General features: G+C 49.0%; 10 protein-coding genes across 10 annotated transcripts; 5 read left to right on the forward strand and 5 right to left on the reverse strand.

Annotated features, from left to right (window-relative positions):
- BROUX77_000819 (uncharacterized protein) lies at positions 1-1,755 on the reverse strand (the record flags this gene model as incomplete). The annotated part of the gene is made up of 2 exons (XM_073753362.1): positions 1-1,053; positions 1,681-1,755. 2 exons carry the CDS (start codon positions 1,753-1,755, stop codon positions 1-3), a joined length of 1,128 nt encoding a protein of 375 aa, XP_073609054.1.
- Positions 1,756-3,221: 1,466 nt separating this feature from the next.
- On the forward strand, positions 3,222-4,182 carry BROUX77_000820 (uncharacterized protein; the record flags this gene model as incomplete). Its single annotated transcript, XM_073753374.1, has 2 exons — positions 3,222-3,312; positions 3,374-4,182. The coding sequence occupies 2 exons, from the start codon at positions 3,222-3,224 to the stop codon at positions 4,180-4,182; spliced, it is 900 nt and encodes a 299-aa protein (XP_073609055.1).
- Positions 4,183-4,400: 218 nt separating this feature from the next.
- On the reverse strand, positions 4,401-6,928 carry BROUX77_000821 (uncharacterized protein; the record flags this gene model as incomplete). The annotated part of the gene is made up of 4 exons (XM_073753385.1): positions 4,401-4,823; positions 4,882-4,928; positions 4,986-5,271; positions 5,345-6,928. The coding sequence occupies 4 exons, from the start codon at positions 6,926-6,928 to the stop codon at positions 4,401-4,403; spliced, it is 2,340 nt and encodes a 779-aa protein (XP_073609056.1).
- A 499-nt stretch (positions 6,929-7,427) lies between these two features.
- On the forward strand, positions 7,428-8,062 carry BROUX77_000822 (uncharacterized protein; the record flags this gene model as incomplete). Its single annotated transcript, XM_073753396.1, has 2 exons — positions 7,428-7,912; positions 7,981-8,062. 2 exons carry the CDS (start codon positions 7,428-7,430, stop codon positions 8,060-8,062), a joined length of 567 nt encoding a protein of 188 aa, XP_073609057.1.
- Positions 8,063-8,161: 99 nt separating this feature from the next.
- On the forward strand, positions 8,162-8,959 carry BROUX77_000823 (uncharacterized protein; the record flags this gene model as incomplete). Its single annotated transcript, XM_073753407.1, has 1 exon — positions 8,162-8,959. The coding sequence occupies one exon, from the start codon at positions 8,162-8,164 to the stop codon at positions 8,957-8,959; it is 798 nt and encodes a 265-aa protein (XP_073609058.1).
- A 1,139-nt stretch (positions 8,960-10,098) lies between these two features.
- BROUX77_000824 (uncharacterized protein) lies at positions 10,099-11,082 on the reverse strand (the record flags this gene model as incomplete). The annotated part of the gene is made up of 3 exons (XM_073753416.1): positions 10,099-10,104; positions 10,205-10,491; positions 11,010-11,082. The coding sequence occupies 3 exons, from the start codon at positions 11,080-11,082 to the stop codon at positions 10,099-10,101; spliced, it is 366 nt and encodes a 121-aa protein (XP_073609059.1).
- Positions 11,083-13,172: 2,090 nt separating this feature from the next.
- Positions 13,173-13,743, reverse strand: BROUX77_000825 (uncharacterized protein; the record flags this gene model as incomplete). The annotated part of the gene is made up of 3 exons (XM_073753427.1): positions 13,173-13,198; positions 13,264-13,463; positions 13,685-13,743. 3 exons carry the CDS (start codon positions 13,741-13,743, stop codon positions 13,173-13,175), a joined length of 285 nt encoding a protein of 94 aa, XP_073609060.1.
- A 426-nt stretch (positions 13,744-14,169) lies between these two features.
- BROUX77_000826 (uncharacterized protein) lies at positions 14,170-15,193 on the forward strand (the record flags this gene model as incomplete). The annotated part of the gene is made up of 5 exons (XM_073753438.1): positions 14,170-14,273; positions 14,412-14,444; positions 14,513-14,636; positions 14,739-14,798; positions 14,876-15,193. 5 exons carry the CDS (start codon positions 14,170-14,172, stop codon positions 15,191-15,193), a joined length of 639 nt encoding a protein of 212 aa, XP_073609061.1.
- Positions 15,194-16,319: 1,126 nt separating this feature from the next.
- On the forward strand, positions 16,320-17,051 carry BROUX77_000827 (uncharacterized protein; the record flags this gene model as incomplete). Its single annotated transcript, XM_073753448.1, has 1 exon — positions 16,320-17,051. One exon carries the CDS (start codon positions 16,320-16,322, stop codon positions 17,049-17,051), a length of 732 nt encoding a protein of 243 aa, XP_073609062.1.
- Positions 17,052-17,158: 107 nt separating this feature from the next.
- Positions 17,159-23,648, reverse strand: BROUX77_000828 (uncharacterized protein; the record flags this gene model as incomplete). The annotated part of the gene is made up of 13 exons (XM_073753458.1): positions 17,159-17,362; positions 17,433-17,608; positions 17,664-18,119; positions 18,290-18,711; positions 18,764-19,614; positions 19,690-19,835; positions 19,890-20,302; positions 20,901-21,094; positions 21,169-22,094; positions 22,218-22,611; positions 22,757-22,774; positions 22,891-22,913; positions 22,988-23,648. The coding sequence occupies 13 exons, from the start codon at positions 23,646-23,648 to the stop codon at positions 17,159-17,161; spliced, it is 4,884 nt and encodes a 1,627-aa protein (XP_073609063.1).
- Positions 23,649-23,940: the final 292 nt, after the last annotated feature.

Below are 23,940 nucleotides of genomic sequence, written 5' to 3' on the forward strand. Positions count from 1 at the left end.
CTAAGCTGCCCCGGGCAGGGTTGGACCAGGCGGTGGAGGGTCGGGTGGAGGGCGAACTGGGGAGTCCCCTTCCTGCGGGTCCGTTTCCGTTACCGCACGGCGGTGTGCTAGAAGCACCGGAGGACTCTTGGCTGCTTTAGATGCCAGCCAGATGGCTCCACTCTTGGTGGCTATGAGCTTCTGGAAGAAGCCCTTAGGCATCCGTTGAGGGTTGCGGGGGCAGGTCCAGATGTGCTCCGGGGTGGTCTCAGCGTCGCAGAGGGGGCAGGTTAGCACCGCGTTCAAGTGATTGAAACGGCGGTGGTAGTCTGCGTAGTCTCCGTGACCAGAAAGTGCTGTCAGGACAGCGCGGGCGAGCTTGCGCTCAGTGTCGTCAAGAAGGTTTTTCCAGGCCTTCTTAGGAGCCTCGAGAGGTCGGCTCAGGTGCGGTCTGTTGGCACAACCTTCATTCGACCACCAGGTGCGAAACTCGGTGGTGACGCGGGCGCGGAAATGGCTGCGGGCCCAGGAAAGGGACATCCCTACGGGCGTGTAGGCCCTCTCGGCGCCCATCTTGGCTTGTCGGTCCACGAGCTCATTGCCCCAGACGTCGGAGTGCCCCGGGACCCAAATCACTTCCACAGCGGGGGCACCATCTGGCCACGGTCTAGGACCTGGGTGGTCAGGGCTTTGGCCAATCCAGTCGGCGCAAGTCGTTTGGGCCCTCCGGAGAAGCTCTTCGGAGGTTCCGGGCTTCGCGCCCCATGTCGTGAGGCGGTACACCGCGGCGAGGTTGTCGGAGCAGACCCAGACCTTGCGGCACTGTGGTTTCACCCACGAGTCTACTTTTTCCAGGGCTCTGGCAATGGCCATCACCTCGGCGTCATGAACCTCGGCGTGGAAAGGAATCGGGCAGTTGCCCGTGTCCAGGACTGTCCCGTCCCGAATGATCGCCCACCCAGCGCCGACCCGGCCCTCTCCCAGCTTGGATCCGTCTGTGTATATCCAGAGGTCCGAGGGGGAAGAGGAGCGTACCAAGGCTAGGTGCGCCGCAGCTGCAGCCTTCTTGTCACCCTGTAAATGGGGGCGAGATGATGCAGGCGCGCCCGTGAAGGTGATGATGAAAGTCTTTATTTACCTGAAGCCCGTGAAGGGGGCCGGGTAGTTGTAGAACGCAAAAAAAGAAAGGGCACAACTCAAGGACAAAAAAAAAAAAAAAAAACTACCTCCGCTCTCCGCGGAGCGATAAACAGCAAAAAAAGGACAGGACTCTCCCCGAAGGAAGAGACGGACTCAAAAAGTAAGTCGACCAAGCAGGGACTCGAACCCTGAACCTTTGCCAAGTCGTTGAGAAACCGGAAGACAACGCGCTACCATTGCGCCACTCAGCCTATGCTATTTGTTGAAAATTGGAGGCAGTATCCGGCATTATCTGCCGTCTCCGAAAACCGGCGCCGGCAACCCCAACCTTCCCTCCTACAACCCTCGGGGGGTACCTTTGAGGTCGGCCTCCCCCCCCCTCGAGCCTATGCTGAGGGTCTCATGAGGACCGCAACACGATCCCAATGCTGCTACCATTCTCGTCTCTTCAACACGACACCCTCCTCGCGATCGCCGGCCCTTCATCGCCGCCACACCCAACAACTCGTGGATCCATCTTCGCAACTCGGGACTGTCCCTTTGAAGGTTCAGACAGTCCACCTTCGTCTTTTCCTTTTCCTTTGTCTTTCCTTTGTCCTGCTGTGGCACTCGGGGACTGCATCGGGCCTCAGCCATGGTTCGGTGCGGCGGCCACTTTGAAAAGCGGAAGGATACGCTCCTAGCCTCCGGAGGCTCACCTGGTATGGTTTTTCACCCGCTCAACGACTCGGGTTTTTCCATGCCACGCTGGTTGTGATGGTCGACCTTGTGTCTGGCCACGTTTCTCAGTCGAACGAATGTCGGTGGGGATGGTTAACTCTTTGTGGGGGTTAGGGTTTATCTGGGGAAAATGTTTTTTTTCTTTTGTACTTGTGTTTCTTGCTGCTCATGGCGGAGTGTGGACCATCGGTTCTTCGGGGCTTGGGGATGGTGCGCCATCCCGAACACACAGAAACTATGCGGCGTGTCGAGCGGAGGACTTTAAATTTCCGTCCGGTAGCCAATCCGGCGTCGTTTGATCTTAGTGATTTTGGTAGACGTTAAATATAGTCAAGTCAAGTCAAGTCAAAACCGGCGCCGGGAATCCGGACGGGGTTTCCGATGTACAGAACGGCATCACAGGCAGTTAGACATCAAATCATATTGTTTCTAGATACGATAGTTTCAGTAGATGCTACCAGAGGGACAAACATCTCAAGTCCACAACCAACTGTCCAAGATATGGTCCGAAGGAAACCCCCTGGCATCTATGGACTTGATGAATTTTTGAAATTGTCAAAAGGTATCTCCCTCCTGTAAAAGGATGTGATTAGCCTCTCAAAAGATTGAAGAGGGCGAGAAGCGCTTACCACTACAAGGAAGTTCTAAGTCGACGTCTACAGTTTCTTTTGACCTGGGAGACTACGGTCACCACGGCAGCCCGAATCGGAGGATCCCGGCAGCCGGCTCTACCGCAGCCGGATTGTTGGAGTCTGTCTATATCTCATGGGCGCCTGAAGAGTACAGCTATTGATTAAATGGAAAAAGGTTTTGGGACATCAGTCCGGTGGTGGAATTGATGCTTCTTTGTTCAACTGTACGTGTCTACAAAGGCGCACCAAACAGCGCTAGTCTGCACGAATTTACAGCGCTGTAGCACGCCATCGCAGCTTTACAGGGGATAGGCTCCTATAGGCTTCGGGAGCTTCAGGCCATTGGGGGCTTGCTCAGGATGCGCACTAGAAGGGATGCGCAGTGATGATATCAGGCCTGCGGATTGGGTGATGGGCGGGCAGACTGGCTGCTCTTTTCTTTTTTCGTCTGGCTTTCGTGATATCCATTTGTTTTGTTGTCTTGTCTTTGTGCTAAACATCAACGCCGCGGCCCCCTATGTGCCAGATTTTTGTTGCTGCTACTGCTGCTTATCTATGCCGTGGGATATCTCTGTGTCACTGTATCGAATTTTCCCGTGCTTGTTGTTCCTTTTGGCTTCCTTATCTGGTACAGACAGATCACCGGACATCGGCCTGAGATCTCCGTCACGTCGACCTTCCTGCATCCCGGTTTTTTACCTCCCGGAACACTCTTCTTCTTCTGTTCTAGAGGCTCTGTAACTGTACAATATGGCAGATCTCGAGGGAACCAACTCTGGCGTTGAGACCGCCAAGGACTTGTTCTCCGGTGCGGTGGGCGGCATTGCCCAGGTGCTGATTGGTACGTGCATTCCACGTAGCGAGCGTTACCAAAGTTCCTCCCAACTAATCCAAACTCACAGGCCAGCCGTTTGACATTGTCAAGGTGCGTCTGCAGACCTCCTCGCAGTACAGCTCTGCCTTGGGCGCCGCCACCAGCATCTGGAAGACCGAGGGGCCCCTCGCTTTCTACAAGGGAACCTTGACCCCGCTCCTCGGCATCGGCGCCTGCGTGTCTGTCCAGTTCGGCGGCTTCCACCAAGCGCGCCGCTGGTTTGAGCAGCAAAATGCTGCGTCGACCGGCTCGTCCGCCCTGACCTATCCACAGTACTACGCCGCCGGCGCCTTTGCCGGCGTGGCCAACACTGTTCTCAGTGCGCCAATCGAGCACGTACGTATCCGCTTGCAGACGCAGCCGCACGGCACTGGTCGCCTATACACCGGCCCCTGGGACTGTGTGCGCAAATTGTGCGCGCAGGGCGGCGGCATTGGTGGTCTGTACCGCGGTGGCGCCGTCACGTTGCTGCGTGAGGCTCAGGCGTACGGCATGTGGTTTCTGTCGTTTGAGATGATGATGAACTGGGATGCCAAGCGCCTCGCCATTGACCGCAAGGATATCCCCACGTACAAGGTTGCGCTGTATGGCGGTCTAGCGGGCGAGGCGCTGTGGGCGGCAAGCTACCCGCTGGATGTCATCAAGAGCAAGATGCAGGTCGATGGCTTTGGCAAGGACCAGAAGTTCAAGACCATGCGCAATTGCTTTGCCCACACTATGAAGGCCGAGGGAATGATGGGCTTCTGGAAGGGCCTGGGCCCTACGTTGCTGCGTGCTATGCCCGTGAGTGCGGGCACCTTTGTCGTGGTGGAGATGACGAGGCGTGCCATCAGCTAGACGTGCTGAGGTTGAAGAGAAATAAAAAGTTTGAACGCTCAATTTGGGCATGGTAATGCTGTTTTCCCCCTAGGTGTGGTCTTTTCAGTTTTCAAGGCGTTTTGGACTTGACAAGAATAATAGAACAGCCATGTTTGTTTCTCTTAAAAGAACTCCATATATCTTTGTCTTTAATGTGTCTGACTACATGTGTTCTCCGGATTGCGCCTTCATGCATACTACGCCTGGTTTTCGACTCTCCGCTCTAGGATATTTCGGGCGTTAACAGGACTGAGATTTTCCATCCCCAACTGCGCCAAAACCTTTTTAGCTTCTATGTTGTCTGTAAACACCATATCTGTAGCCTTTTGGAGTGCCAGGCGTCCTTCTTCGGGTGCTCTAGTTGGCAGATTTAATAGCCGGGCACCTTCCACAAGACTGCTGATGGCACTTGATGCTCCGGGGATGTATCTTTCGATGACCGAAGAAATAGCGCCAATATCCCGCGCAAACTGCTCCGCGCCATATGCCGTAAAGTTTTGGCGAGTTAGGACATCAGACCAGAGAGAAAACTCAAGCTTTTCGAGTGCCTGGCGCCACACACGGCGAAGAGGGGCTGAGCCCAAGATTTTCGAAAGGAACTCGAGGTTGCGAGTCATGGTCTAGGTACATGTTAGTAGGACGAAATATCAACAACAATGGACTGTCAAAGTTACTCACGCTGAGAGTTGTCTCTAGTTCTGACGTGATCGAAAGTGAGGAAACATCTGACATGGCTTAACGTTAGTGCAACTCGAGGCAAAGATTACGGCATAGCAACATACCAGTGAAATCTTCTATGAGGGTTGTCCACCGCAAGCTTCCCGTGTACAGCTTAAGGGCCTTGGAGTGAGACTCAACAACAGCTGCAATTAGAAACTCATTGGCTGCAGTCCTTCTACGTGTGTATGCAGTGATTGTTTCGTCAAATAGCACACCCTCCTTGGTCTCCGAGTCTACAGCTGTAGAGATGCGATCCTTGACCTGCTCGATGGTGACTGCACTTGTCACGCGTCGATGGTCATTTTTCTTTGTGCGGCCATGAAGCTCATACCACATGGCAACGAAAAACTAGGCCAACGGTTAGTTTATAGACTGAAATCAAGGCAAGCCAGCCAGTATCCACATTCAGACTCGGACTTACCTCTTCATTGCTCCAATCCTTCAGAGTGGTAATAACGTGGTCGGCGCTGCCATAAACTTTGCACAAAGATTCCATCCCACCAATTCCTTCGAGGGCTGCCGCCTGTTCCTTGCTTAGACCGTGCAGCGTTCGTCCTACGGTCGATGTCATGGCCTGATATGCCTGCAGGCCATTACTTAGATAGTCGTGGTACTCATCCATGATGTCTAGCTGGATATTGATGAGAAACTTGAGTCTATGTTTGAACTTGTGCACGCGTTGGTATTGTGAGGTAACCGATTTAAGCAAGTCGGTTACCTTCACAGCACCCTTTGTTGGCTTGGTCTTTCCAGAACCGCCATAATCATAATCGATAGTTTTGGAGTCTGGTGCTTCCATGATGGACTGCAGTCGTTCCATCGCAAAGGTTCTTTCAGCAGTGAACCAGGCATCAAACCACTTGTCTAGAACAATAGTAGTGAGCCCTGTCCAGCCCTCAACACTTCCATCGTCGTAGTTAAATTTAGCCCGAATGCTATCGTCAAAGTCCATCAGAGCAGTGATGAAACGACTGAGAAGTGCGCCGTTGTTCGAGATCTCCTCCAGAACCATCTCTGCCTTTCTTTGCATTACAGGAAGCATAGTCGTCAGTAACGCGCAGACTGGATCAATATAAACCAGATTTTCAGCCACAGTTGTATTCTTGACCTTGAGCGCCATTAAGTAGCCTAGATTGTCTCGAAAAAAGTCCTCCCACTTCTCGATCGTAGCAAGAAACCACGGGAAGCAGTGTGTTGTGGCCGACTGTGCTGCACTGGTGGGCTTATCGCTCATAAAATGATACTCAAATTCCGAGATAAACACCTTGCACATGACTTCAAATGGCAGTAAAGAAACAGGCTGCGGTGCCGAGAGTATTTCCGTTGATTGAAGCTCGAGGACTTTGTCGATGCAAAGAATCCACTCGTCATCCATTTCCGACTCAGGGTCAACCAGTGGCCATTTTCTTGCGACAAGAATAGCCTCCAGCTGTGCAGCAGTCCTAGTCTTTAATTCCAACCATAGATCAGTTGCCAGTTCATTGACGTAGCTGACAAGGTGGACTGCAGCCTCGTCTGCCGCGCCATGCAGCTTATTCATGTTTTCCGCCAAGGCCTTGAGCTGGCTATAGGGGACAACAGCAGCCTTTGGGCTCTCCACGACCTTTTCAAGTGCCTCAATCTTGAGGTTGTGAGCGTCTTGCAGCAGTTCAAGATACGACTGTGCTAGCTCAATTGTCTGGATCTTGCGCAAAGGCTCTTGTAGTCGCTGAATGGCCTCGGTTGGGGCGGATGCGGTGGAAGCAATAGCGACACTGTCATCGATCTGTTTTTGTAGTTGCTGGAACTCAACTATCCGTCGGTTTAAGTCATCTTCTCTGTTTTCTTGGGCGATTCGGGCGCGGTCAAGATCTTGAATGGTCGTTTCGAGTTGTTGTTGCAGCTGATTGCGCTGGTCTTCAACGCTGGCTAGCAGCTCGTCCAAGCCACCAAAATCATCTAGGGTTTGGAGTTTGTCGTCGAGATAGTCGGCGATTCTCATGTCAGTGGCCGTCATTTCTGCCATTTTGAATGTCCCGTCTTGGTCGCTTCGATTTCGTGCAATGGGGATATCCTTTAAAAAGCCGTCTTGTGTGGTTTACGAGTCGTCAAACTGGCACCTTGGCTGGGAGAATGTGAGTGGGGTGTTCATTGGTCCACATTTCATGGCACTGGTTCTTATCGATAAGCAGCTAAAATCGACGTCATTCAAAGCATAAAGAGACTCCAAGTCTAATCTTCAAGCGACAATCACAACATCTTGACATGGCAGCTTCCATATTGGCCTGATGTAGCAATATTACTAATGTTCAAGAGACAAATGCAAGTGCAATGGTGTTTTTATGAGCAACGGTTGATGTTTGCACTGAGGCAAAAAACATGAAGAGCTAACCTAACCCCCTCCTCGCCTAACTTGGATGTTTATTTATTTGTCTGGTCATCTCACTATCACTTCCTTCTCGTCTCTTCATTTCAACCAATACCGTTCAACATTTTCTATTATCAAAATTACCAAAGGCCAAGTAATGCCCACAGACACCAGCCAGACATGGAGCAATGATCAAACTTTGTTTCTTGATTCAGAGTCCAACAAAATCTCGAGCAACAACTATAACTACACCGGCTCTGCTCTCTTTCTTCTCCTTCAGGATGCGTACCTTTGTCTCCGACACTTGCGGAGTTTTCCCTCCGTCATCCTCCCATTAACACCATGTAACTCGGGCCCCATGAACGAGTTGTACCTAAGTCCCCAGAATATAGCAAGAGTAACCTTGCAGCTCATTCTCATGTTCTTTCAACTCCTCTTGTTGGTTGCTCTTCTCCCTCTCTCTACCATTCCAATATGGATAGCTGTCATTTACATTGCCATCTTCATTCTCATCAACAATTTCGTTTGTTGGCTGTTTCTAAATGGCGATGACAACATATATTGGTCAAATCCAGAACTGGTTGCTTTCGATGGCCGGCATAGTCAAGAGCAGTGGATCTTCATCAACGGAGTTGGCACTGGGTAGGTCGTGCAATCCTCTGCGTTCGCGCCTCCGTGGCTTACTTCCAACTAACATGATGGAAATCCAGCCAACAGTGGCTACAAAACAGCATCGATCGCTTATCTCTCACATTCTGCCGTCCGATAATGGGTATTCACAACAGAACCTAGGGACTTTTGTTTGATCTGATCGAGTGCCTGTTCCAGCGATGTTTTAGATATGCAACCCATGATGTTCGCGTAGCTTACGAAATTATCAAGCAGGTCTTGATGGATCCCGGTATTGAAAAGGTTGTCATCGTCTCTCACTCGCAGGGTAGCCTCATCACCAGTATAGTGATTGACTGGGTTCTGCAAGAGCTACCGCGTGATCTAGTGAAAAAGATGGAGATATACACTTTTGGCAATGCTGCCAATCACTTCAATAGCCCTTCTCGCTCAATTTCCAACTCACAGGTTCCAAGTTATGCTGGTCCTGTCACTGGATCTAGTCACGGCCTAGATTCCGAGTCTCTTCCGTCCACAGAGACAACGAACCTTCTTTTGCCAAACCGGACGACGCTGCATGAGGGCCCCATCAAGGCCGCTGGAGACCGTGCTATATACCATATCGAGCACTATGCCCATACCACAGACTTTGTTTCCCAGATAAGTGTGCTCTACTTCACTCATATGAAGCAGCCTCATGATCATATTCCCAACTACACCGGTCGTATCTTTGCTCGAACTTCAGTGTCAACCGGTGGGCATCAGTTTGTGCAGCACTATCTCGATGGCATGTTCCCCGTTGAAAAGAATGAATCAGGGGAATACACTGCAGTTGAGGATTCGGAGTTCATGAACTCGATCCTCACAACTGTTGATAGACGCCATGTCGATCAGAGTATCACGAACTCCATGCACGATGTTGATATCTCTAGTGAGTGTCCTCACGGGTCCCTAGGGGATGATACTGCTATTAGTCCCCCGTCTATTATTTTTGCCTCTTCCAATGAAGGAAAGGTCATTAGAGTCAAGGACTTAAGTCGCCTGGGACGCTATTTGAATGGTGGTGATCCCGATGCATGAGACTGCAAGTGACAAAAACGCCCAGTCAAATTAACCCTCTTAACCCTGGCGAAAAGTTGAAGAATTTTTATTTCAAGTAGTTATTTAAACATCAAATATCAATACATATTGTTGTTCATCAATCCCCCGTTCATACTCGTTATCAGATCAAAGACTTCTAAATCACAGGGTCAGGGTTAAACATCGCCTTTTCGATGCCGCTCTCGGTTCTATGGGAGCTTAGATACACACTCCAGGCAACGTTCCTTTTCTCCGATGTTCCGAACCCGACGCCAATTGTTGCGTGTCTTTCGAACGGTGAACATGGAAGCACGAAGGAAGAGCAGTCAACTATGCAAAGTATCACATATGAATCTATGTATGTATGTGTGTAGCTAATCATGTATACACAACTGTGGTAGTTATTCATCTCCAGATAGTTGTATGCAATTGAGTAAAAAAATACGTTCAAACAGAAAAGAAATGTTAAAAGTACACAGAGACACTCAACAAGCGGCTCCAACTGTCCTCTTCCTTGCGTTTTCGACCGACACACAAATTTGTCGTGACTAGGATGGGCAAGAAAAAAAATGCTGGAGAAAAGTGGAGACAGAGCAGTATCTCTGGGTTCCTCTTTGCGTTAATCGGCCATTTTTGCGGGAAGAGGGGCTCTATGTGTGTGTCTTCTAGAGAGCAAGATGCGCGATATTTTTGCTTGTCGATAGATGATCGCGAATATAACCGACTGTGCATGCATGCCCGTCGACGAGATGCACCCTGACGGGTAGGGAAATCGGCCGGCAAGCTCAGCTGAGGGTTGAGAAAGAACTACAGTCCTGTGATACGGAAAAAACAGGTGTCAAGGTCACAACTACAAACTCAACATAGAGCTGCCTTTCCCCAGTCGTTGAATCAATTACCGACGGGTGTCCATGGGGTGAGTTCGCCAATGCTTTCATTAAAGTATAATGACACAACATTTTGTCACGGTAGCCTCTAAGCAAGTCCATTATGAAGAACAAAATAAAAAAGTACGTGGAAAATGTGGTTAAATTGGTACAGAAGGGAGGCAGCGTAAGTTCGCCAAAGACGTTCTCGCAAGATTCAGCATGCCAGTTTTCCCAAAGCCTCGTAGACCGTGAATGATTTTGATACAAGATTTAAGTCTGAAGAGAGATATTCATTAGTATATGGGTACAGATAACAATATGAGCTAATTGCTAATGAAATTGCTCGTGTTTGAGGGGGAAGTGGGATGTAACGTACGAACTTGGCCATCAGGGCAACCATCAGGTCGAACAGACCAATGGCCTCGACGAAGGCGAAACCCAGAATGGCGTAGGAGAACAGCTGGCCACGGAGAGCGGGGTTGCGAGCAACACCGTTCAGCAGGGCAGCGAAAACCAGACCAATACCGATACCAGCACCGGTCAGACCGATGGCGGCGGCACCCATACCAATGTTCTTGGAGACCTCAACCATGGCGTTGGCAACCTCCGAGGAGTAGGCACGGCGGCCGACAACCTGGCGGGCAACGAGCTGCTGGCGGGCAGCTGCGAATGGTGAGTTAGCAAACCATTTCTGATATGTTTCATGTGCCAATCATCATCACTAGGTAAATGGCAGCTCGACTTAATCCAAGTCAAGATAGCAGCAATGACTATATCTCGGGTATCCAATTGGCATCATCGTGTCAACCATCATGTGAATTGGTGTTCGGAGGCGTCGGTCGATGATCGGAGGTGGAGGCGTGTTTTGCGTTATTTTTAGCCTTGTTGATTTTCGGACTAAGAATTTTATTTGGCCAGTTCGCCTCTGTTTTTTTTTCGACTTTAGGACACCTGTTCGGCAGGTGTTGGGTTGGCATGACCAATTCAAAGCCATTGGCTGGAATGCCGTTGGCTATTCGGCTCCAAAACAGTCGTAGAGCCATTGGAAGCCACGATCAAGGCCAATTGGATATATTTCGAGATGTGAAAATTCTTTCCTCGCTGCCAATTGATGTTTTGCTGCCGTGCTTGATGCCGGTTGACCTAGTGGGGATGGCAATGGGACAAGAGAGATTTCTTACCAGCGAAGGTGCGCTGCGAGGGGCGGGCGACCTTGGCCGCGGAGGCAATGCGGGAAACAACGCGGGAAGACATTGTGATGGTTGTTGAGGAGGGGATGATGGAAAACGAGGAGAAAGGAAAAGAAAAGGCCGCTGGGATGTGCGAAGAGTTTTGAGGAAGCTTATGGAGCTTTGGGGGAAGGGGAGAGGAAAAGGAGTAGAGAGGTAGAAAAAGGGAAGGAGAGTAAAAGCCAGTGAGGAACGCTCGGGGACAGCAAAATTTCAAGCCAATAAGAGCGGCCCTTGCAAGTGGCTCGGAGGAAGTCGGACACACAACAGTGGAAGAATAGTGGATCGTTGGAGTGGCTTCAAGCACTAAAGAAGCACAAAACACCGCCTGGGGCCCATGAAGCAGGCATTAAACAGAGCCAGGATGGTCGTGGCCTCAGGTGTCGACGTGCCAATGCAGCATACACCGGTACCACTGTAACCCCGCACTTCAGTATGCTCAACCGATGTATCTCAGTAACAGGTAAACAACTAACTGTCTTAGCTTGGCCAGACCAGGGGCAACCGCCATTGTGCTGCTAAAAATGGTCCTTACCCGCTGATGCGTGGGTGCTAGATCTTTGAAGTAAGCACATTTTGTTGTGTTGTAGCAGCTTGGAGCATCACTACTTTTGTATCAACAGGCCAATTGCATTAACTGATGCCTCGAGTTGACCTCTTATTGACCGAACTGAGAGTAACTAAAACGGCTACGTTACTTGGAAGCTGCTGTAGTTGCTGTTGGCCCAGGGCTGGTTGGCTGGCCATGGTGCATAAGAATGTATGGGGCATTCAGCGAATCCATTTTCCAGAACCGCTCCCGTTGTTACACCTTCACAGAACGTCCCAACAATGAAGAAAGTCTGTCAATATAAAGCTAGTTTTATGCTAGTTATCACAAATCATGTCTAACTTGCCATGTAGATTCAAGCAGCATTTGCTGTTCGACTCAGGCTTCACATTGCTATTCAGCCGTCATGTTCATGTGTGACCACATACTGTTTATTACCTGCACTTGACTCTGTACTTGTCAGAAGCTAGAAAAAGTTTTGGCCTGAATTGTTGTGGATGTCTGAGGCACAAAATCTACTGCTCTAGGGAGGACATGGCCAGACCACTGGACCGACCCCCAACATCGTCCAGCCATGATGACTTAGGTCGAGAAGCTCTTAACCTGAGAACAGTCAGCTGAATTGACAGTTTAAGATGGCTACGAGATCATTATTAGTATAAGTGCATACTACCCAATACACAACCTGAATAACTGGCCAAGCAGTTCATGCATACAACACGCGGAGAAAGAGGTATGTACCTACAACTGCTCATGTCCACTTCCCTTGGTCTTTGTCCCGTACTAGCTATGAGTCCCGCCTTCACGGCGGATGCAAAGAGGTGCCAATTTCGTATGCTATACAACTAGTAGTTAGTCCATACATTCTCAACTGGGGAGTCAGATAGAATAATGTAACATAACTACCAGCACATTGAGAGAAGCTCAACTATCAGCTACATCTTGCTGTACATGAAAATATCACGATACAGCTGACCATCTTTGTATTTGCCAATGTACACGCGTGTAATTGTATGGACAGTATCACAAGTTGTGCCTCCGCTACATAACTAATATTACCTCATCAAGTGATCACGGAATGGCCTGTTAAGACCAACCGCACAGGGCAAGCCCTTCTATTCATTGATGCCGTTATTGTCGTACATGCACGTCATTCAATCAAGTTGCGGCTCATGCCAGTAACATTTGCGACTTCAAGTTGTTCAATAGACCTTCCTCATCTGCGGGTGGCCTTTCATTGTATTTTTTTTTATTCCTCACGAGTTGTGGGCGGATGGCCAAGAGTTGCAAGCTGCTGCTGCTATGCCGACGTTACTTCCCATGACGGCAGTTTGTGTGTGTCATCCAGTATCATAAGTCTCATAAGGATGTTTTGCAAAACGCATTGTCTATTTCGACAAAGGCCCTGTACCTGTCCGGGCTTCATTGGTAGCGGTCTTCAATCATAACAAATTTGGCTTTTGCGCCATTGGTGTATTTTCCGCCAACAATCCGACCATCCCATGCAAAGAGAGCAAATCCAAAACCACGCTTGAGCATACGTTCATTCTAGAAAGAAAAAACGCTTACTCAGTAGCAGAAACCACACGGGCTAAAGAGTGATCAAGTTAGTTTATGTTTTAATCGCATCATGTAACCAAGTATGTCAGGACGTACTGTAGATCTGCATCTTGCTGTGCTGGACAACAGGCTTGATCAGACCCTCCTCCTCAAGGTCCTTCAGGCACTTGCGGGCGAGAGAGCCGTTGATCTTCATGCGGTCGACGAGGGTGGCAACGGTGACGAGGCGGAAGGACTGAACATCCTTGTGCAGCTTCTCGGAGACGTTCTTCTCCAGGTAGACGGCGTGCTGGGCCCTATGCGTGAAGCGTGGTTAGCGCTGGAGATGGCCACGAGGTAAGATCCCACTGAGCTCGAACGCGGAGTATGGTTGCGATGCTTGCCTTCGCATGTTTCAAATGCTAAAGTTCGCAAAGCGGCATATCTCGCACATGACGTCTTTCAAGCTCGGTGGAAGGGATGACAACGATGAGGCTTGTCGCAGTGCTGCAGCAAGATGATGGGCAGTTAAACTCACTTGTCCTTGACCTTGCCCTTCGACCACTTCTTCTTCTGCTTCTTAGCCGCGGGCGCCATTTTGTCTGATGTGTGATAATATGGATGGTGTCGCTGGAAGAAAGAAACTATCTTTGAAGGGCCGCGAAATGATAGTATTGACTTTGGAGAGTTGGGCTGTTTCAAGATCCTTACTAATCCGAATAATAGTGAGGGCACACAGGGCACACACACAAAAGGGCAACTTAGCCCTAGATCATGTGGGTACTTTCAAAGCCACAACATGAAATGATTGGTTGGGCCATACTTCGCTGCAAGAACCGCCCCACCGGTGACAGGGAATGGTAGGCGCACCCACTTTAGTTTTCGAACTTTGGATTTTCGAACTGGGAAATCTCACAAAGACCCAGCATCTCCAGATTACCTTGACGACGTTTCTCCGTGTTGAGACCTTACCATTTCGCCAAACCGACCCTTTTTTCCCGTCGAAACGCGATCACAGTCAAAATGAGCGACAGCGGTGACGTCGAAGTTCAGGCCAACGCCTACCAGGTCCTGCCCAAGGACGTTCAGACCGATGGTCAGGTCCGTCTGTTCAACAAGTGGGATTAGTACGTTGTCACCTCGACGATACTCTGCGATCGGTCTTCATCAAAATTATCAACAAATTTTGCTGAAGGCCCTTTGCCGATGAGCAACCCGAAGAATGCTATATACAGGTCACAGCATCTTACTAACTATTTCTACAGCACTGAGGTTGAGGTCCGCGACATTTCTCTGACGTACGAAACATCCACTCTTTTCATCATTTACGCAAACATGAACACCCCGAACTAACCTGGACAAAAAGCGATTACGTCTCTCTGCGCAACCCCGTCTACGTTACCCACACCGCTGGTCGCTATGCTGCTAAGCGCTTCCGCAAGGCCAACTGCCCCATCATCGAGCGTCTGACCAACTCTCTGATGATGCACGTGAGTCTCTCATCCACCTACGATTCTCCATCAACAATCTCATCAACACGCGATTTGTCAAAATCACCTTGAAGGCCATATTGCTAACGTATCCGATAATAGGGCCGCAACAACGGTAAGAAGCTCATGGCTACCCGCATTGTTGCCCACGCCTTCGAGATCGTGAGTCTACCCATAACACTGTCAACTAGTCGACCGCACAACTATTGAACGATTCATCTGACCATGGACCCCTACAGATCTACCTGATGACCGACCAGAACCCCATCCAGGTCGCTGTTGACGCCATTGTCAACTGCGGTCCCCGCGAAGACTCCACCCGTATCGGTTCCGCTGGTACCGTCCGCAGACAAGCCGTCGATGTCTCTCCCCTCCGCAGAGTCAACCAGGCCATCTCCCTGCTGACCACTGGTGCCCGTGAGGCCTCTTTCCGCAACGTCAAGTCGATTGCTGAGTGCCTTGCTGAGGAGCTGATCAACGCTGCCAAGGGTTCCAGCAACTCCTACGCCATCAAGAAGAAGGATGAGCTGGAGCGTGTCGCCAAGAGCAACCGGTAAACGGAGAAGCTTTGGAGAAATTCTTTCTCATTGGATCAAGAAAAGAACAAGAAGAGAGAATCAATACAAATGGGAGAATTCAAAAAAAAAAAGTTTTATTTGGGGAATGGTTTACATGGTCTTTCAAGCGGCTTTGCATTTTTGCGTGAAAGGGTACGGAAACGCGGCATGGCACTGCTACGTTAGGGCTAATAAGGTATCAATTGCAGCCTATGAATGGGTTAATGATGTCTTTTTTTCTTCTGGAACCACTGCAAACTTCCATTTACATAGGGAGCATCGACATGTTTGTATTGCATGACGTCAACAACTCACCCCTATTGAAGTTTGGACGTGTACCAGAGAAATCTTCGCGAGGTTTCCTGGGTTTATCACTAATTAACCCTAACGAAACAATGCACACTTTCACATATGACAAAAATGCTTTCTAGATAGCGCGAGACTGAACCGTTTTTCAGAGGAAAGCCCATCTGCTTGGAACAGTCTACTTGTTGGGAATTGTCTCGATGGTGCCTTAAGGTTGTGTGTTTAATGTCTTGATTGCCGCAGGTGTATATACATGTCCCACACAACTCAAAATCTGAAGGATTGAATTGGGCAACGCAAAAACCCCTCTCCTGTGTAACGAAAGACTTTGATTTTTTTTTTCTTGTCCTCGTCCTCGCCACACTACATGATGCTACAATGAGAAAAAATGGTTGCCTGATGGAAAGCGCATTTATGCGCATGCGCCATGTATATCAAGAAAGACTGCCTATGGAGAAATGTGGCAAAAAAATCGTGCCTTCATTGTAGTGTGTATCTCTCTCTAAGATGGCTACGTACGCCCTTGTGAAGACATATGGTTATTAGTTGGTCATACTGTCGCGTTTGACGTGCGAAGGATTTCAACGGGTTCTCGATGCTTCTGCAAAGGTGGATCCTCCTAAACACCGGCGGGCATAGTACATGTATGCATAGATATACAATATCGGTATAACTACTCGTATTGGTTCTGCGCTCATGTAATCTCTTTCTACCTTCGAGTATTCACGCTCTTTAACCTCTTCTTTGACACATATTTGCTGGCTAGCCCAAGCCAAGCCAAGCCAAAAAAAGACCAAACCACACCATCGTCTCTCTCAACATGACTTCCCGTCCTGAAATGTCAATTTCATTCCTGGCCCCCACCAATCTCACCGCCTACAAGCGCGGTATCCCCGCCACAGAGCAAACCTCGATCCCCATCATCTTCCACGATGCTATGATTGTGCGCAATGATGTCTTCGTGGTAGAGCAGCGCGTGCCAGCTGAAAACGAATTCGATTCCGACGACTCCCGCAGCTGTCACTTTGTCGCCTATGATTCCATCAAGCGTACCGATGGCTCTGTGACGCCAAAAGTGCCGGTGGGCACTATTCGCATAGTCCCTTTCCCGCATGCGCCGCATCCGACGCCCGGAAAGAGCTACTGGGACGGCGTGCCCGAAGGAGAAGAGCCTAACACAAGCAACAGCAGCAGATTTACCTATGTGGATCGCGCTACCGACTTGCACAATGGACGTGAGCCATATGTAAAGTTTGGCAGACTTGCTGTTCAGAAAAATTACCGCGGCAAGGGAGTCGCGGGTCAACTTACTCGCGCGGCGTTGGAGTGGCTTGCGCAAAATCCGACTGCGTTTGACGCGGCGCTGCCGCCAGCGAATGAGGGCGACGAAGGGCAGTTGAAATTCAAGGGTTTGGTTTGTGCTCATGCACAGGTCCAGGCTAAGGCATCGTGGGCTCGATGGGGATTCGTGGTTGACGAGGGCATGGGGACGTGGAACGAAGAAGGGATTTCGCATGTGGGTATGTTTCAGCGTGTACCGATTGCTGAGTAGATTAGGTGCTCAATAGCCTCAAGTCATAGACCACTACATGAATATTTTGAACCTATTCTCTATTTCCCCATAAAATAAATGTTCGGTGAATAAATACCACAAGGTCATTAGTTCCATTGTAACTTGGTGAGTCGCTCGTGCAAGTGTGCTTCAAATACGCCGTCATCCATTCGATAATGACTGAGACTGAGAGCCTTTTCAAACCACTTTTTGGCTACATCGTCATTTCCAGAGCTCCAATGATCAGTGGCATGATTAAAGGCTGTGATAGTGATCCATTCCAACTCATCCGGTGGAAAGGTTGCAGATTCCTATTCAAAGCAGCAAGTATTAGTTGGCAGTCAAGGTCCTGGTTTGTCAAAGAGTTAACATGACACTGACCATAGTGCTATCTTTTGCAATATTGAGGACATTATCTAGAGTCTCTAGTGCTAGATCTTCAGAGCATGGGAGAACTACCTGAAAAAGACAACGCAGATACTTGGCAAGCTTGCTACTATTAAACCGTTCAAGCTTCCATATCTCATTGACAATGATCTGCAGAATAGAATAACGCTCTGCTATATGTTAGATTTGAAAGCGACTGGATATTCTTGGGATAGAAATTCCTACCTTGTGACGGAATATCAGGTACTGAGAGAATAAAATCACCCATGCCTTTCAGCATTTCTAGGTTGGAACAAGCCACAACAGATCTTCCCACAACAGCTCGCATGTCTTCCCATTGCTTCTGGGATGCGGCTGCTTCAAAATCAAAGACATGGAGAACCGACAGCTTTGCCAATAAGTCCTTTTGAATGTACAACTCATATGTGTCTTTGCGAGCTTCAAGCTCCTCATTATAGGCGGCAACATGTTTACGCAGATTAAGGTAAGCTTGGTGTTTTTCTTTAATGTCTTGCTCTGCGCGGGCAATGGCTATGAGTGCGGCTGCAGACACGAAGTTACCGCAGAGTCTTTTCAGTGAAAGATCATGAGATGCGCTGATGGATATATCTTGAGGGTAAAACTCAATAATCTGTAGACAAACCTTCATCAGGCGATATACCAGCATGGGCTGGCAGGTTTCTACATGTTTCAAGGCAGTATTGTATGAATTCTGGTTGAACCAATCAAGCTCCTGGATAGGAAAAAGTTTGCCCCCTTTTGCGTCTTTTGGGAATTTCGATATAGCCGTAGATGCTGTAAGAGAATCAGTATATCATGCGGATAAAAAACAAGCTTTTATAATCACTAACCAGTTTCAAAAACCTCACACATATGTTCTATAGTTACTTCTTTTTCATCCACATTCCCACGCTCGAACTTTTGGTATAACAGACGAATTGAGCATCTCATGAGGCTTGGGACATGGATGTTCGAATCCGCCATGCTTTCATTAACTTTCATTAGATGTCTCATGGCGAGAATGGCAGTGTCAAGGTTGCCTGTATGCTGTGAGTCCATGACGCAAGCATAAAGAATATCGCGACCGGCTTTGGTGTCATGGGCTACATTTTGCAGACACATGGCAGCAAATTCGTTGTCTTTGCTGCGCGTTGCAACTTTAAACATAAGAAATGATGTGGCCTGCTCTTTCTTTGCAGGCTCAGGCAGACCATGGAATATTTCTCTTGCCTTTTCGAAGTCACTATTTTCCAAGGCACAGTATATGAGTTTTCTACCGGTTCATGTTAGTTGATGGGCTACTTGCAAGAAAATGTGAAACCTACCGTCCAAGCTTTCCCTGGTTGGCCAAGCCACCATTTTCAAAAAGAGGGTGTAATGCAACATTACACCAGTCTTCAGCAAGGGAAAATTGAGAATTGGTAATCGAAGCCTCGATTCTTTTCCATAGAACTGACTGTATTGCACCTGCAGTCATAGAGTCCACAGGAGTCTGGAGTGACTGAAATACACTGTCAATTGTATTACTCAATGGATAGTCAATATCAGACTGCTCTAGGGTGGCATATATCCAAACGACTATTATGAGCGATTTGGATATCCAGTCAGTGTTCTTGGATATGATGGAAGAGTCGTGAAGCAGGGTCCTTGCGATTGACAATGCTTTTAATGGGCTTGTCTCTTTTAGCGTCTTTGTCTCGTGAAGAACAGTTTTGAATTGAGACTCAGTTAAGTTTGGAATCTGAGAGAAGCGTTCTAGTGTATTGCCAAACTTGTCGATATCAAATTCTTCCACAGGTGCAGCTTTCAAAACGTGAATCCGGAGCAGAAGCGTAGCGGGCACGTCTCCAAGTTCTCTTTCTAATTGGCAAACCAGGTCGTTGGCGCTTTCTCGATCTTCGAGTGTGTTCAAAAGAAGATACCCTCGGACTAGGGTATGTATGATTGTGAGTCGTTGCTCAACACCAAGTCGGGATAGTTTGTGAATATCGTGAAGGCTTATGACGTCGTATGCGCGCTTCAACCAGGAAACTCCAAGCTTGTAGTTTTTCTTCCGCACTAGGTCTCTCCCAATACCCAGAATTACTTCTGCCAAGTTTTCAGAGTACATGGGATCTAGGCTTTGCAAAAGAGGTTTACTTTTGTCGTACATGTGATCAGCAACATCAAGCCTGCCCTGTTTTGATGACTTGTGAAAAGTTAGATCAAATGGCTCATGGTCGCTTTTCAATGGTGACTTCTTGGAACTCACTAGACTTGTGCGAAGAACAAAGTATTCAGCATTATACTTTTTGAGGGTAAGGTTCTGATCATGGGTAAGTTCTCTTTTTGATAAACTCTCACTGAATGTGACACTGCGTTTAAACACAGATACACATGACTCAACTTCGCTTGCGTCTATATTCTAGGTTAGCGGAGGTCAACCCATCACGCCTATCATAGCGTATTTACCTATACAAATTCTAGCAGCCGACAAAGATATTTTGTAGATACCCAACTGGGTTTCCACAGGTACGCATGTCGACACTTCGGTTCCTCCATACCATCGAGCTAGATCCAAAAGCTGAAAGGCAAAAGTGGTGGCTTTGGCGAGCAGTTGTCGACGTTGAGAAACCTCAACAGTCTCTTCTATGTCTGAACCATGGTGTTTATCTCGCAGCAAACGAGAAGCCAAATTCCATAGGTCTATAGCTGACTGATCAAGTTTATTCAACACACTAGTATGAGCGGATAGGCGCTTCTGGCACAGTTTCTCGGCAAAGCGAGTGTGGGGGAGAAGTTCGGATATCAAATTATTGATGGAGGGGCCGTCGATGCACTTTGCGAGAGACCTGCAAAGGACAACACCAAAGTCTTGGGCATTTCTGTTAGTAAAGGGAGCCACATGAAACAGATAGAAAGCATGAGCTTTACCACGCAGGCCTTTGATTTTCGCTTCAGTCTCTGATGATGGCAACATCGTGAACCGGTCTTTGGGCTTCGTCTAATATTTTATCTAGAGAAAGGGACAAAGCTTTTTGGGGAGCTAATTCCAATGTTCAAATGGCCACGGTATCAAACAGACATAGGAAAGTGCAGTTTTTGACTGATAAAGACTGCTCTTTCCCTCTGCGTTTATGCGCACGTGATTCATATTGCCTTCTATTTCACAGAAACGCTACAGCCCTTGAGATGCTTCATTGCGACTATGTATAACCTTAGCACAGGTAATTGACTCTAGCTTGTCAACCCTGTTTTTTAACCCGTCTCACATCAGCGGTAATTGCATTGTGACGACAATTGAGCAATGAAAATAGAACATGAATATACGTAACACCACGCAAGACATGGAACATGGAAAGAAGTTGCCTTTTCTAATGACTGGGATCATGAGGCAAGAAATTGCCAATGATCAGAGTCGGCCTGGGAAGTTCACAGTCAGCATATGATGACTCCGTTCTACATGGTAGCGGGGAAACTCACATCTTGTAGTCATCGCGGTGAATCATGAATGAGAACGCGCAGTTAACTGTCACACTGGTGCTATCGTCGGGCGACTTCAGTGAGCAGGCTGTCAGGAGCGTATCATGGTCTGGATCAAAGGCAATCGTCTCGAACTCTTCCCAGTAGCGAACCATGGACTCTTCCGTGATGATCTGGTGCAATGCGATGGAGCCCTAAGTAGCTGTCAGTTCAATCCTCACAAGGATATCTTCTGGGAGAGATGCTACCAGTCGTCAATTCTACTTACATCTCGCAACTCTTCCACGGGCACATGCAACAACTCGGCCATTTCCTTATTTCCTCGGAAAATCTCTCCCGTGCGCCTCCAGAGGCATGCGGGAACGGCCATACTCGCAAACACGCGGTCATACTCTAATAGTTGTTTTTCAAACCACATTTCGACCATGACAAGCTCCATATCTGTCAGCGCCTGTGCAATCTCACGGAACTTTGGCCGGAAACGATCCAGACACTTGAGAATCTTTTGCTTGCTAGCTGGTGCAATGTGTGAATCCAGATATGCAGAGAGCTTCTGGTAGCCCTTGATGTAGTTGAACGGCTTAAGTAGCCCTGCATCGTATTTGGCCTTGAGAACACGCTGCATACGCTCTTCGGGTGTGTCGTTTCCAGTGGGGTCTGCAGCCTGAAGATAGTAATCGCGACAGGCCTTATCTCGATCACGTGGGGGTACATTCAGCACCGGGAGAGGCCCTGGGTTTGTACAAGTCATGGTCAATGATGCTGGTGCGACAGTCGCGGGGACTGGAGATGACTTAAGCATCCCAGGTGAGATTGAGATGGTGCCTTTTGGGTCCGGAGGCGGAAGCATTGAGCCAGCACCGGAGATGGACAGACTACTAATTCGTGCGGGGGGACCACCAGTAGCAGCATTGGGTGATGTCCCACTCCCAGTAAGGGTACTATTACCGTTTAGAGAAGCAAAACCATTCAGGATATTAGAAGGTCGAGAATTGCTGTTGAAAGTGGCGCCAGGGTCTGTTGAAGATTCTTCGTTGCCCACTCCAAGGCCATCATCAAGCATGCTGGTGTGTAGAAAGTCGTTTAACAACTGGAACTCGTTGTTGACTTCAGAAGCAGCCATATAGCTTGGGTGAATATTGGGGATATCATGGAAGTGGTTATGTCCCATGAAGAGCTCGGAAATAGATGTAACTAGCCATGACAAGTTAGAAAATGATACGTGGTGGTGATGTGCGTATCAAAGAAACTCCACGTCTCAACAACGAAACACTGAACCCATTTTCGAGCAAGGCTTCCCGTTGTATAGTTACTTACATGGATTGATGGCCCCGTTATTTAGCGTCGCCGCTTGAACCTGAGCTTGTAGTTGCGCTGATGTTGCTGGCGGAACTAGATTGAGCATGTCTGCCTGGCTGAGACCGAAGTTTGAGACTGCGGCGGCGGCCGCTGCTGCAGCTGCTGCACCAGTAGAAGCATCGGGTCCCGAAGCCTGTACTTGTCGTTGCTGAAGGAGTTGATGCTGCTGTTGCTGCTGTTGATTACGGCCTTGTCGCTGCTTTTGGCCGCTTGTAGTCGTAGATGCAACTTCGGTGCTGGCCGTTGCTGACGCTGTTGCTGCGCTTTTAGCCTTTTTAGAATCGGGTTCTCGCTTCTCGTCATGACACAAATGACCAATGTTACGCTTAATACACCGCGTACAAGGTCGTTCCTGATGAAGAAAAACGGGGGTGTCAAATTAGCCAAACGTTTCCGGAACACGCGACGCGAAGCCAAAAAGCAGGGTGAGCTTCAAGGGGCGATGCATAGAACGAGACCATGTGAAGGTTGTTAGAACCCAAGGCTTTGGTACGTACCAGATCACATGTCATGTGCTAAAGAAGGAGAAGAAGACATGTGTTAGCATAACCCATAGACGAAGACACTGGCAAAGAACTATGTCATGAACATCATGCGCACTGTCCGTGGAGCAGTTGATTTCAGTACATACAGATCGTCTACAATATATACAAGCTACAAGAAGAGAAATTTGTTAGCATAAATTCATAGTCTCACTGAGCTTTGAGGTAAGCTACAACACGACCCACCGTGGTTGACCTTTCTGCGCTTTTTGGGAGCCGACTCCGCAGCTGGTGGCGCGGCATGTTCCTTGCGATCTTTTTCCTTCTGATGACCCTGTGGTGCTTGCGCAGTCGCCGCTGCGACCCCAGGCGCAGACGCAATACTGCCAACACCTCCAGCGCCGCCGTTGGCCGCCATATACGAATGGTTGGGTTTGGAGTGAGAGATAGTCGCGGGGTTCGCCGCCGTCTGCTGACCTTGAGGCTGCGATTTGACTGCTGCGTGAACACTAGGCGTCGTCACAGGGAAAGACGCAGGCGGCGCCAGCACCGACGTAGTCGCTGGCACGGGAGTGGCGGGCAGTATGCTCTTCAACGGCGGCGGGGCAATGGCCACTGCGGTCGAGGCGTTTTTGTCATGAGTATCCAACAGTTCAACTTTGTTCGACGAAGTGTCATTTGCAGGCTTGTTCGCAGCCGCGGGCGCATGCCCCTCGGGCTCTCGATTTAGTGCGGTACCGGATCCGGTATCAGCATCAACGCCTGCGCTAGTCTTTGTCGTCGCTGTCGGTGTTGCTGTCGAAGATGAAGAAGTAAACGGGCCCGTGATGTGCGGGAAGCTGTGGGCTGCTGTGCTAGGCGGGCCAAACAGCGCTGGCGCTGTCTCGTGACTGGAGGGTTTGTCCATCTTGTTTCGGGGGCGTTGAGGTCGAGGATCCTTGTTGGCGAATATCCTTGAAGCGCGGGGCGGATGGGCGATCTCGAATCAAAACACAAAACGACAAGGAAACTAGAGCCAACGCAGCCAGTCGACAGGACGATTGTCTCTCGCGACTTTGAATTGTGAAAGCTGGGTGATGCGGTCGTCTCAGCCGGCAAACAAGGGTGTTCACGACTCGTGTTTGAAGCGCAGAAACATCAACTCTAATGGATGGCTGTCGCTTAGTGCACCACTACTATCGCGAAGGCGCAAAAGATTT

The sequence above is a fragment of the Berkeleyomyces rouxiae genome, assembly GCF_048999995.1.
Source record: "Berkeleyomyces rouxiae strain 22BRR77 chromosome Unknown BrBRR77_ptg000001l, whole genome shotgun sequence".
In the NCBI taxonomy this organism is placed as follows: Eukaryota; Fungi; Ascomycota; class Sordariomycetes; order Microascales; family Ceratocystidaceae; genus Berkeleyomyces; species Berkeleyomyces rouxiae.